The sequence below is a fragment of the Peromyscus leucopus genome, chromosome 20 (genome assembly GCF_004664715.2).
Source record: "Peromyscus leucopus breed LL Stock chromosome 20, UCI_PerLeu_2.1, whole genome shotgun sequence".
Classification (NCBI taxonomy): domain Eukaryota; kingdom Metazoa; phylum Chordata; class Mammalia; order Rodentia; family Cricetidae; genus Peromyscus; species Peromyscus leucopus.
The window spans coordinates 36,497,811-36,511,370 of NC_051080.1; the positions used below are offsets into that span (position 1 = coordinate 36,497,811).

Consider the following 13,560-nt stretch of genomic DNA (forward strand, 5'->3'; position numbering starts at 1 on the left):
AAGCCCCTCTCTGAGAAAGTGGGGTAGAACAGGACAGGGAGATCCAGGTCATGCACCAAAACTACAAAGAGAAACCCTGTCTCGAAAAACAAAAAACAAAATAAAACAAAACAAAAAACCAAGAACCGGACAGGGATGTGCCTTCCACAGAAGGCCACAGGTGCTCCAGGAAACCCGGGGTTGTGAAGTTCAGGGTCCAGGTCTGTGCTCCCCACTTACCAGAAGGGTATGGAATTTCTTGTTTTTGTAGTGGTCCGTCTTTGGGAAGGAGGTTCTCATACAAGTGAAGAGGGTGAACTCTCTTCCTAGGAGAGAGAAAAGCTGCTCTGTAGTGTCTGGTCACTGCATGTGAGAGCGTAGGAGCCCTAGACGGTCCTCCTGGAAGCATGGACAAGAGCAGAGGTGGCCCCGGGCAAGCACGGGCCTCTGCTCAACAGGCAGAGCTGACGAGCTAGCACAGACTGATGTCTACACGGCCACACGTGCGGGCGCGGTGCACAGGACCACAAAACAAGCCACCATGCTCCACAGAAAACTAACAACCCGGACTCCCACAAAACCCAGCCAAGTGCAGGTAAAACGTTCCTTGGTTTGTTTTTCAGACAGCATTTCTCTGTGTAGTCCTGACTTGCCTGCTGGAGACAGGGTCTCTCTGCTCTGTAACTCTGGCTATAGACCAGGCTGGCCTCGAACTCACAGAGATCCACCTGCCTCTGCCTCCCAAGTGCTGGGATTAAAGGTGTGCGCCACCACCGCCTAGCCTCCTGACTCCTCCTAAATGTGTTTTGGTTGTTTGCTTTTAAAACAGGTTCTTACTATCTAGCCCTGGCTGGCCTTGAACTCTCTCTAGAAACCAGGTTGGTCTCTAATTTGCAGTCCTCTCGCTTCAGCTTCCCAAGGGCTGGCATTAGAAGTGTGTGCACCAGGCCTGGCTGGGTTAAAAGTTTGGAAAGGAAAATCCAGGGCTACAGAGATGACTTGGCAGTAAAGCACACTCTGCTCTTACAGGGGACCTGGCGCCATTGTCAGCATCCCCAGAAGCGGCCACAAGCATGCAACTCCAGTTCCTGGGAATCCAACGCCTTCTTCTGGCCTCCGTGGGTACCAAGCACGCACATGTGGAACACAGACATACATGCAGGCAAAACACTCATACACATAAGATAAATCTAAAAAAACAGAAAAAAATTTAAAACAACAACAAAAGTAAAAGAAAATCTAGGGCTGGGACGTTGCAGTGTTAGAGTTCAGGATTAGCATGTGCTCTGGGTGCGAGCCCTGAAACCACCAAAAATAAGAAAAACTATCAATATGATAATATAGTAAGTTGTGAAACTTTCGATGCATCAAAACAAAAAATATTGAGCATAGCTAATCCTTAGAGGCAAGGATAAAGACAATTTGAGGACTGGTTTTGCTGGGCGGTGGTGGCACACACCTTTAATCCCAGCACTCTGGAGGCAGAGGCAGGCGGATCTCTGTGAGTTTGAGGCCAGCCTGGTCTCCAAAGCAAGTTCCAGGAAAAGTGCAAAGCTATACAGAGAAACCCTGTCTCGAAAAACCAAAAAAAAAAGGACTGCTTTCTTTCTTTCTTTCTTTTCTCCCCACTTAGGAAAAAAAAAACAACAAAACCCTGGTCTACAGAGGGAGTCCCAGGCCAACCAGGGATACATAGAGAAACCCCATCTGTACCTGCTGGCTAGGGAAAGCATGTCTGTTTGCTTAGGACAGTGACAGCAGAGGCAGGCTCTGGTCCTGGGATAGGGGGCGCTGTTACAATTTCCAGACCAACACTGCAGCCTGCTCTCTGCAAGGGGTACAGCCAGGCTCTTCCTTGGAACCCCAAACTGATATTTCGGCTTCCCTGTGGCTGCAGGTGGGGGGGCCTTGCTCAGCCGCAGGCTCCAATCGACCTAACCTCCACAGCTTCTACCTGTTTGAAACACGGACCTTCAAATGCCAGTGTGAATGCTCCGCACTGCGCTGTCGGTGTCCTGGGCCTGCTCCATGTGGCCTCTGCACCCTGTCTCCGCCCCAAGGTGGGCACAATCCACACGCTGCAGCTCAGGTGCCTCCCATTGCCCTTGGATAGGGAGGCGAGGCAAGGCTCACATGCCCAATGATACTCTCAGCCCAGGGCCTGGCTCACGGAGCTCTTGACATGACATGACGTGATGTGACATGACATGATATGACATGACATGAACGTCACAGACTCAAACTAGCTGCCAAAGTGAAATAGCGATGGCAATGAGCTGTAGAGTACTCACAGTGTAGCTGACATGTGAGCAGTACAATTTTCTATTCTGTAGTAGACCAGGTTGGTTTCAAACTTGAGAAAAGCTTCCTGTCTTAGCCTAAGTGCTTGGATTAGAGGTGTGTGCCACCAATACATGTCTATGACATGACATGCTGAAGGAAATAAAAAAGTTGGTATTGTCAAGTTACTCTTCTGACCATCGGTGTTCTCATCTGTGACGTGCATGTAGGGCATCCTTACGTTTATTTGGTTGTCATGGGGATGAAACAATACACAGAGGTTCCAGCAAGTCCCAGGCACCAATAAACTCCTAGGTTCCTATTAACTAGCTTTCCATATTCTATAGTACAACATATTGACCGGATAGAGTATAGAACATGCAAGCCTCATACACAATACTAGAACATACAGACCCAATAGAGTACAAAACACATAGGCCTTGTAGATGATGCAAGAACATGCAGACCCAATAGAGTATAGAACATGCAGACCTCACACACGATACTAGAACATACAGATAGAGTATAGAACACACAAGCCTCACAGATGATACTAGAACATAGAGACCTGATAGAGTACAGAACACACAGGGCTCATAGATGATACTAGAACATACAGACCTGATAGAGTCTAGAACACACAGGCCTCATAGATGACACTAGAACATACAGACCCAATAGAGTCTAGATCACACAAGCTTCATGGATGATACTAGAACATACATATAGAACACACAGGCCTCATAGATGATACCAGAACATACAGACCCAATAAAGTACAGAACATGCAGGCCTCATAGACAATATCAGAACATGAGACTGTCTCAGTCAGGGTTTCTATTGCTGTGAAGAGACACTATGACCACAGCAACTCTTATAAAGGAAAACATTTCATTGGGGTGGCTTACAATTCAGAGGCTGAGAGTTCTATTTCTTTCTTTCTTTCTTTTTTTTTTTTTTTTTTTTTTTTTTTTTGGTTTTTCGAGACAGGGTTTCTCTGTGTAGCTTTGCGCCTTTCCTGGAACTCACTTGGTAGCCCAGGCTGGCCTCGAACTCACAGAGATCCGCCTGCCTCTGCCTCCCGAGTGCTGGGATTAAAGGCGTGCACCACCACCGCCCAGCTAGAGTTCTATTTCTTGATTCTCAGGTGGAAGTGAACTGTCTCACTGGATGAAGCTTGAGCATAGGAGACCTCAAAGCCCACCCCCACAGTGACACGCTTCCTCCAACAAGGCCACACCTAATCCAACAAGGTTGCACCTCCTAATAGTGCCATTCCCTTTAGGAGCCATTTTCTTTCAAACTACCACACAGACTGAATAAGGAATAGAATACACAGGCCTCATAGATGATACTAGAACATGCAAATTGAATAGCATATAGAACATGCATGCCTCATAGCCAATATTAGAACATGCAGGACTCAGACAATACTAGAATATACATACTGGATAGAGTATAGAACATGCAGGCCTCATAGATGATACCAGAACATACAGACCTGATAGAGTATAGAACACACAGGCCTGTAGACAGTAATAGAACACACAAACCTGATACAGTATGGGAGAACAGACAGACAAGAGGGTAGATTTGCTTGTTTGCTTATAGCTCTGTGGATGGAACTCATGGTCTTGTACATAATTAGGTAATCTCCGTGCCAGAACTGGGTGTCCCCAGCCTTTCTACCCAATGTAAAATTCTACTCCTCATATTCATAAACACTGATATTTTATTCATTTGATAGAGAGTCTGGAAGGCTATGGAAGAGAACCTGGTGGAGACATCAGTTACATTGTGGCTGGGTTGTGTAAGGGAACGGAAGAGACAGGGCCAGAGCTGGGAACTTACCCCGTATAAGTCGACTGCTCTGTAACATCAATTCTTCTCTCCGGAACCTCTCTGGATCCAGTTCTGAGTAGTCCCAACTGTCATAGCTCTGTGGGCAAGGATATGTCCCTAAAAGAAGCCAAGAGTGGTGACGGCCACTTCCACCAGTGCGAACGGAGCAGGACAAAGGGAAGCAGAGGCCTTGAGCCTCCTGCTGGTTACAGGGAACTGGAGATCTGCTGGCAGCATTGTCCTGGCCTTCCTGTCACGTCCTCTCTAGAGGGTTTCTTCACCCACAGAATGGGGACAATGCTACCCACCCTGCCAGCTTCTGGCGCCTGGGTGTGGGACTCTGTGACAAGTGTTAATGAAGATGCCACAGTTACCCACTTTCTTACTCGCCTCCCATTGTTCTTGCTGGACAATGAGCTCCCTTCCCCAGGAGCAGGGGCTGGGGGAGGGGGTCATGTCTGTGTCCCCAGGGCCTGCTGCTGGACCCAGCAGCAGTAAATAAGTAAGTGCTCAGTGAAGGTTTCTTCAACACACTCTCAGGCTACACTGAGCGCCAGAAATGATGCTTCCAAGGGTCACTGGGGAAATCTGTGCACTAGGAGTAGCCGGGAGGTTTATTTCTGGTGATTAGTTAGGTGAAAACAGGACCAGGGAGAAGGAGCAGCCGGAAGAAGGTGGGAAATGAGACAGGTTGCCACGGTGACCCAAGACCTAGCTCTGGAGGGGAACAACCCTGGGTCTAAAACATGGCATTCAGTTGTTTGCTCCTGAACTTCTTTAACCCTTCATGTTCGGAGGGCTGAAAGGGTGTGCAGTGAAGAGTTCATACAGCAGGCCCAAGGCTTCCTGTCTTACAAAGGCCTGCAAGGCTAGGCCTTGGCTAGAGCCTGGGAACACAGCCGGCAAACAGTTCCCCGCACTGACACAAAACTACTTTTAATGGGTGGACTATTGTTCCTGGGCTGTCAGTATAGAATGTGACGTAGCTAAATGCCAGCCCTCCAGGACTGAGACACCAGATGGACAGAGGTGTCTCCAAGAGGACCCTGAATGAAACCTTGGCCTCTGAATCCCTGATGTGCTTCTCCTGGGCAGAGACATCACACACTCATACTACATCTCCCTGGCAGGTAGATAAATGGGCTCTGTGTGACTCCTTGTGGTAAGGAGGGAGCGAGCACTAGGCGGCCTGCACAGGGATCCTCCAAAGCACGCTCCTCCTCCTCTACGATCCAGCTGTGCTTCCTGCTGGACACGGGAACGCTTAGCCACGGTGACAAAGCTCCTCATGAGGAAGTGACCTTCTCATCCTTCTTGTTCCCAACATAAAATGTCAAAGGCGCCTGTTTCGTACAATATCTAGCCAGGAAAAAATCTCAGGATAAATAGCAGCCTTCAGCGATCTCAGGAAGGTTCTAGGTTGAGAAAGGGAAGCGAGGAAAGGAAAGAAGTTGCTGGGAAGCCAACGTGGAGCTGGCCACCTGGGTCATGCTGCTCTGGGGGTGACTGGAACATGGATAGCAGGGCTGAACCGGTACTTGCTGCCTTGCTCCCTGCAGATGAGGTGAAACACAGATCCGCTCGGGCAGCCACGTTTCAGAACTGTCTAGAAGGAAAGGGGACTAGGGACTGCAGCTCCCTCCCTCTCTCCCTCCCTCGTCACTTCCTTCCCTCTCTCTTCCTCTCCGGTGTTCTGAGATGAGTCTAAGTAACTCTGGTTGGCCTGATACTTGCCCTGTAGCCCAGGCTGACCCAAATTCATAGCAATCTTCCTGCTTCTGCCTCCCAAGTGCCAAGACTGCACCACCATGCCCAGCTTTAACTTTCTTTATAGTTCATTTTGACTGCGATATTCATTGAGTTTTTTGTTTTGTTTTTTTTTAAGGCAGCGTCTTGCCATGAGTTCAGGCTGGCCTTGAACTCACAAAATCCCTGCTATAGCCTTTCAAACACAAGGGATGCCGGCACGCAGCACCAAGCTCAGACTCTTCACTGTCAAGGAGAGAACAGGAAAGCTGTCGTGATGCAGAGTGTTAGGCAGCCAAAAAAACACACCCAGCCTCCAGTGGAAAACGTTTTTGAACTAACTTCCTCCCCTAGTCGGTAGGAAGCCCCTCCCCTCTCACCTGAGATCCACAGGCCCATCGTGTTACAAATCTCCGACTTGAATTCGTGGGTGTTGAACCAGGACTGGGGGAAGCAGCAGCAGAAGCTGGTGTACAGGGCTTTGCTCAGAAGCGACGGGAGCCTCTGGGAGAAGCAGAGCTCAGCATCAGTCCCGGTGCCTCTGCTCTCAGAGCAGAGCCCTGGCCGGGCCAAGAACCTGGGAACAAATTCCTTCCCAGCGCCAGGCTGCTTTCCTTTCTGTCTTGGGCCGTCTCCCCATCCCCGGATGTCACTGAGGATGCTCCTCAGGAAGAACTCGGCTCTGCTCAGCCAGCAACTTTCATCTTCCCTGTAGTGTTCTACTGCTCAGTGCGTCTACACTCTGCTCAGAGGACAGGCCAGGAAACAGCACGACATGGAGATGTCTACACTAACATACACATGCATCTCCCTATCACTGTCTCCCCAAAATAATGAGATGAGGACTCACCATGCAGCCCAAGAACTTATGAAAATCCTCTCTCAGCCTCCTGAATGCTGGAATTAATTGTAGATGTGAACCACTATACAACGTTTAAAGGGGGTCCTCTCCTCTCTTCTCTGTGTCATGCTGGAGACTGAACTTAAGACCTCACACATCCTGAGAAGTACTCTGTTTCTGGGCTATACCCCCAGCTCCAAGGGTGTTCAATTATTATTTTCATTTCCATTTTGTTGTGTGGCTAAATTTTTCTCCTATTCATACTTCTTTCTTGGTAAATTTCGTACTTTTATCCATGGATCTATGAGATGTCCGATTTTTTAAATTTGTTTTAGAATTGAGTGTTTTGCCTGCATATATGTTCATGTAGCCCATGTATGCTGGGTACCTGCAGAGGTCAGGAAAACATATCAGATCCCCCAGAGCTGCAGTTAAAGATGGTTATAAGCTACCAGGTGGGTGCTGGGAACTGAACCCACGTCTTTGTAAGAGCAACAAGGGCTGTTGACTGCCGAGCCATCTCCCCAGTCCCGAGATGCCGAATCCTTCTCACTGATTTGCAGCAGTTCCTTACGCTGGGTGACACACACACCAGATGCTGGAGAGTTGGCAATTAAATGATTAAGAACGTCAACTGCTCTGGCAGAAGGGCCAGTTCCAGCGCCCAGAACCCAACCCACAGCCATCTGCAACTTTAGTTCCAGGGGACCCAGTGCCACCTTCTGACCGCCACAGGCACCAGGCATGAACATGGTGCACAGACATACATGTAGGCACAACACTCATACACATTAAAAGACAAATCTAAAATAATGCCACCAGTATTTCTGTATAGATTGTTATTTACATCTTAATTTTGTGTGTAGTAGTTCCAAAAAACTATACAGTCAAGGGAGAGGCACAGACTTGTAATCCTATCACTTGGAGATTGAGGCAGGAGGATGGAGAATTTGAGGCTAGTCAAGACTACATAGTCAGTTTGAAGCTAGACTGGGTTAGAGTGATACCTTGTCTCACTATATATCTATATATCTATATACCTATATACCTATATATCTATATATATAATTATACACACACATACATATAGTATGGATACATAGTTCAATCTATCAGCCTTTTATTTATGGCTGCTTCTCCTGAATCATGTTTACACCCTCCTTCCTCACCTGCAAATTATCTAAATATTGACACATTTCTTCCAACAATCTCTTTAGGTCGTACACACATCCACAGAAAAGGTAGACACGGGTTTACACTTCTCATTCTAACATTACAAGCTCATTCAAATACTATAAAACATGAAATAGAAGAGCAAAGGGGACAGAAGAATGGTGGAGCAGTTAAGAGCATTGGCTGCCCTTCCAGAGGACCCAGGTTCAATTCCCAGCACCCACATGGCAACTCACAGACAACTGTAACTCCAGTTCCAGGGGATCCAAGGCCCCCTTCTGGCCTTTGCTGGCACTATGTGCACACGGCACACATTGCTACATAGGCAAAACACCCACATACATAAATAAAGAGGTTTTAATTCTTAAAAAAAAATAGAGAAATAAAATCTCTTAGTACCTCACTTGCCATTGCTAAGAACTCAGCAGATATTTTCCAGATTTGTTTCTATTCTTGGTGTGCATATACTCAGAGTTGTGTCACCATCTAATGGTGAGATTATATGGAGAACGGCATCAATAGGTGACTTCATCATTGTATACACACCACAGACCGTACATACACAAATAATAACGGCTTGTCACCTTTGAGTGATAGTAACTCACGGGGCCACTGCCAGAGATGCAATCTATGATGAACTGAATTGTTTGTTACAAAGTGTGTGTCTGCTATATACACATTGGTTTAAAACACTGAATAACTTGCTTCCCCTCCCCCAACTCAAAACATATCATTACGTCTTCCCCAGTGAGTGTAGGACTCAGTCATACTTCTTTGCAATGGCTTAATTATAAGCTCGGGCACGGGTACTTATTACTCCTTTGTGGAATGCCTGTTTGGAGCATTCTCTTGCCAGCAAAGTGTTTTCTAAGCGGCAGGTGACACTCACTTTTATGAGTGCCTCTTCATAGTGAGTCCGGACCATTTTGAACAGCAGGGTGGCGTAATTTTGGGCTATTCGGTCAAACAGCTTGTGCTGGATCTCCTTGTTCGGCTGCCAGGTGAGAGACAGACAGACAGACATCAGCATGCCTGCTGCAGCTGCCAAGAGGCTGCCATGCTTTTTGTCCTTTGTTTTAGCAGACGTGGCCTCACCAGGTGACCCCAGGCTGGCCTTGAATTGCACCACCACAGCTGGCATGGGTCTGCAATTCAGGCAAAGCATTGCCCTCAGTGGTCAGGAACCTTACTCTCCAGAGCAGTGGTTCTCGACCCAATGCTGTGACCCTTTAATCCAGTAGCTCATGTTGTGATGACCCCCAACCATGAGCTCATTTTCATTGTTACTTCATAACTGCAATTTTGCTACTGTTTTGAATTGTAATGTAAATATCTGATATGCAACCCCTGTGAAAGGTCATCTGACCCCCCCCCTCCCCAAAGGGGTCGCAACCATGGGTTGAGAACCACTGATCTTGAGAGTTAGCTTCATATGCTTTGAGGAATGAGCTGCTTGCCTGCTGTCCACATAAGCACGCATGGAGTGTCAGGGACGAAAAACTCCTAACTCTGGGCCAGAAGGTCCCGAGGACTCCTTTCACACCTGTCCTGGAGCCACTACTTAGCAGAGACTGTCTGCTCAAGCTCAGGGGAGCTGCAGGGCATTGGGTAACAGCAGAAGTTCAGGTACACAGGCGGGGCCTGAGGAGGGAGGTGACAGGTTGTCTGCAGAGGTGACTCATGGGAACAGAGGGACTTGTTGCCCACGCTACAGACAGGGCTCTGTTCCACAGGAAAGCAAGGTAAGCGAGGGAGGAGACACGGATTCACATTTACCTGGTACCGTTCATGAAATATCCACCAAAAGCTGTCCAGCCAGATGGCGCTGAAGGAGGGAGAAGACAGAAACTTCTCTAATTCTCTGTCTGAACAGTAAGACTTGAAAAGAAACAAAATTCGCATTAGTATTGTGGTCATTGTTATTGTTACTGCTATTGTTGCTCAAGATGCCTGGAGCTTGTGATTCTCCTGCTTCAGCCTCCTGAGGGCTGAATCCCTAACCATGAAAACAAACAAAAAAAAAAAAAGGCCCCTAAGCTTCCAGTGAGTCCTCAAGATTTTCATGGCCCGATGACAAGTGACATGACATTTTCTCTTAACCTGGCTGGAATCTTGGCGCCCACATTATTATCACGGACTAGGACACTGAGGCCCTGCAGTTCAGGACACTGAGGACCACAGAGCTCAAAGGACTTACCCAAAGGAATATGACCAGCGAGTGGCAGAGCCAGTACTAGGGACCCACAACTCTAGATGGAGGCCCCCAGGTACCCCTCCCTCTCGCCGCTGTACAGCAACAGTTGCGGACCCGTGTGGCTATTCCACAAATGCACGGGAGTCTATTGATCAGTAATAAATACACACGAGTCAAAAGTTAAGACCACTACTCACAAACTCAGGGGAGCAAACCTTCAGCTTGTGCTGTCCCCACCATATCATATATGTTACGGAATGATGCCTGTGTGTCTGCTACTGGTTAACACACCTCACTCTTCATCTCCCTCAGGTGGGACTGGCTCAGCACAGCCAGGCAGCGGGAAGGAGCCAGGAAGAGGGGGAGAAGAAAAGGGAAGAAGAGAGATAGAGACAGGGAGACGGCTGTGTGTGTGTGTGTGTGTGTGTGTGTGTGTGTGTGTGTGTGTGTGAGAGAGAGAGAGAGAGAGAGAGAGAGAGAGAGCCTCTGTGTGTGTGTGTGTGTGTGTGTGTGTGTGTGTGTGTGTGTATGTACACGCATGCGCACGCACGCAGCAGTTGAGTACAGCTGACATGTGAGTCCCAGGAGTGGAGGGCTGACCAGTTAAGAGCTAATGGATCAATGACCAGAGCTGTTTTGGGGACAGAGATTATGTAACCATAAAAGATGAAGAGACCAGCTAGGCGGTGGTGATGGCGCACACCTTTAATCCCAGCACTCGGGAGGCAGAACCAGGTGGGTCTCTGTGAGTTCGAGGCCAGCCTGGGCTACAGAGGGAGATCCAGGACAGCCAAGGCTACACAGAGAAACCCAGCTACACGGTCACTAAGAGCGCTCTGAGCGTCTTCCCTCTGCAGACCTCCACACAGCTGCCGCCTGCCTCTGGCATTGCCTGACACATGCAGGTGGCATCTTTGGGCATCATCACTCTTCCCTCCAAGCTCTCAAGATGCCTAGTTCCAGTCTATCGTCTGCTCTGTTTCCTATCTACTGCCATGTAAACAATCAGCCACCACCTCCCACTGCCATAGACAGAGACAGATCCATTCAGCCTTTGCCACCCCACCATGGGTTCTCAAAGATAGAAATAATAAACAAATAAATAAATAAAGCTTTCTTCCTTAAGTCGTCTCCACCAGGCATTCTGTCACAGCAGTGAAAAAAGCAACTGACAGAATCCCCATTACGTCATCAAAAGAGGACTCCATCAGTACACCAGTGCTGAAGACAGAGCCCTCATGGCCAGTCACTTCCCCAAACCCTCCCTCGGGACATTATATGTGGGAACAAGCCGTTAGCACATGAGCCTTGTGGGGGGGTACTTCACACCGAAGTATAACTGTTCTGACTAGAAAGTCAGGCTTACCAGTGTGCCGCAGGGCAGCTGACAGAGCAGCAGACGGCCCACAGACAGACAGACACGTATCTGTGAGGGTACGTGCTCCAGTTTGTTTTTAAATAGGACACATGATCAAGGCACACTGCACGGGCTGGCAGGATGGCTCAGCAGCTAAAAGCATGTCTGCCAGTACTGACGACGGGCTCCGTCCCTCTCACAGAGTGTCCTCTGACCTTGACACGCACGCGTGCACAGCCAGGGCACAGCTGACTTCCTGCCCTCCTCCTTACCTTGCCACTGAGGGGATTTTTCTCAGACCGGATCACGTTGCCCACCATGTCGCAGAAGTCCACGCCATTGGGAAGCTTGTTAGGCCTAGTCTCGTTAAACTGGGGGTGCTGGTGCAGCTCGGCCAGCAGGTTCTTATCTGCTGTTTTCTGAAGAAGAAGAAGAGCACACTAAGGAAATGGGGTCCATCATCTTGACAGTTTAAAACAGTAACATGTGCAACAGACTCACAGACAGGGAGCAAACAAGGGCTTCCCAACCCCAGCACCGCCCCCCAACATCTGCTTACATCAGCTCTGTTTTCCATAAAGGCTCTGAGCAAAGATTTCCAAATACATTTATGTTATTTTAATCCCACACACACCTGTCTCTCCAACACATACACACTTTTATCTTCTACTTTCGTCACCTAACCTTACCCTAGATTACTCCCGGGTCTGTGTGTGTGTGTGTGTGTGTGTGTGTGTGTGTGTGTGTGTGTGTGTACTGTTCTCAAAATTTCCATTTAAACCAGGCGGTGGTGGCGCACGCCTTTAATCCCAGCACTCGGGCGCAGAGCCAGGCGGATCTCTGTGAGTTCGAGGCCAGCCTGGTCTACAGAGTGTTCCAGGAAAGGCGCAAAACTACACAGAGAAACCCTGTCTCGAAACAAAAAAACAAATAAAACAAACAAAAAACCAAAAAAGAACATTTAAACTGCTACAGTTTAATTGACTTCTCCCTGATTACTGTCAATAAATAGTACTGTCATTAATATCTTAGAGCACATACCTTCCCCTTTGCATCATTTATTTAGCATGATTTTTGAGACAGAGTTTCTCTGTATATCCCTGGCTCTCCTGGAACTCACTCTGTTGACCAGGTTGGCCTCAAACTCAGAAAACCTGCCTGCCTCTGCCTCCCAAGTGCTGGCATTAAAGGCATGTGCTACCACTACCCAGCTAGCATGATTTTCTTAAAACAGTAATATTGTATCAACGGATGTAAATGTCTCAATATATCTCATTACTGAGTATGCATCATTAAATTAATTTTTATAACCAAACTCAAACATGACAGCTGGTAAAAAAAAAAAATACAGGAAAATTCAGGAGAGTGGAGTGAGGGGTCCAATCGCCATCACCCTACTGCACCTACTGGACACACTGTGAAGGGCTAGTTGTTCACTTTCTATAAGCTGGCTCTGGGAGGGGACCATGAGAGAGCAGCTTGCTGAAGGACTGCTGATCCTGAATCAGAGGCCACTCTGCCATTTACTCCACGTGCCACTTCAGGCAGGGCATTTGTGCCCACCCAGACCCCATCAGTGGCATGTGAGGCAATTTCACTACAGAGTCCTGCACCAGGCTTCATGCTGTTTTGGAATTTACGAAGTTAAAAGTTATAAAAAGGTAATGGAAACAGAAGCTATCAAGACGGGTGAGTGAGTAAAGATGCCAGCTGCCAAGTCTGCCGACCCAAGTTCAAGCCCTGGGACTCACAAGGTAGAACAGAGAATTGACTTCTGCAAGTCGTCCTCAGGCCTCCACATGTGTGCCATGGCATGTGCAACCCCCCCCCACACACACACAAAATAAATATAGTAAAAATTTTTCAGAAAAGATAATGCATTATTTCCTAAGGCTTTGGGTACAAGTGATCTGTATAGTTTAAATAACCAGCTTTTGGGGGTTCTTTTTGCAATTAAAAAAAAAATTTGCAATGCTGGAGACAGAACCCCGGGGCTTTGTGCATGGTAGACAAGCACTCTACCCCTGAGGCACAGCCCCAGCCTGTGGTAGTGAACCTTGACAAGGACAGCTGTAGATGGGACTGGCTGGCCATAGAGGGGGGCTGGCCCTGGGCTGGAGAACTGAGGGGAGAGCCGTGCCTTTCTTC

General features: G+C 48.0%; 1 protein-coding gene across 1 annotated transcript in view; it reads right to left on the reverse strand.

The window, feature by feature from the left end:
* The window catches only part of Fam227a (family with sequence similarity 227 member A), a 58,417-nt gene that overhangs the window by 24,848 nt on the left and 20,009 nt on the right, over positions 1-13,560 (reverse strand). Inside the window, exons 6-11 of the mRNA XM_028871155.2 lie at positions 11,685-11,831; positions 9,638-9,739; positions 8,751-8,855; positions 6,228-6,351; positions 4,111-4,218; positions 220-305 (exon numbers count right to left, since the gene is read on the reverse strand). Coding sequence (XP_028726988.2) covers positions 220-305; positions 4,111-4,218; positions 6,228-6,351; positions 8,751-8,855; positions 9,638-9,739; positions 11,685-11,831 — 672 coding nt within the window. The remainder of the gene's footprint in view (positions 1-219; positions 306-4,110; positions 4,219-6,227; positions 6,352-8,750; positions 8,856-9,637; positions 9,740-11,684; positions 11,832-13,560) is intronic.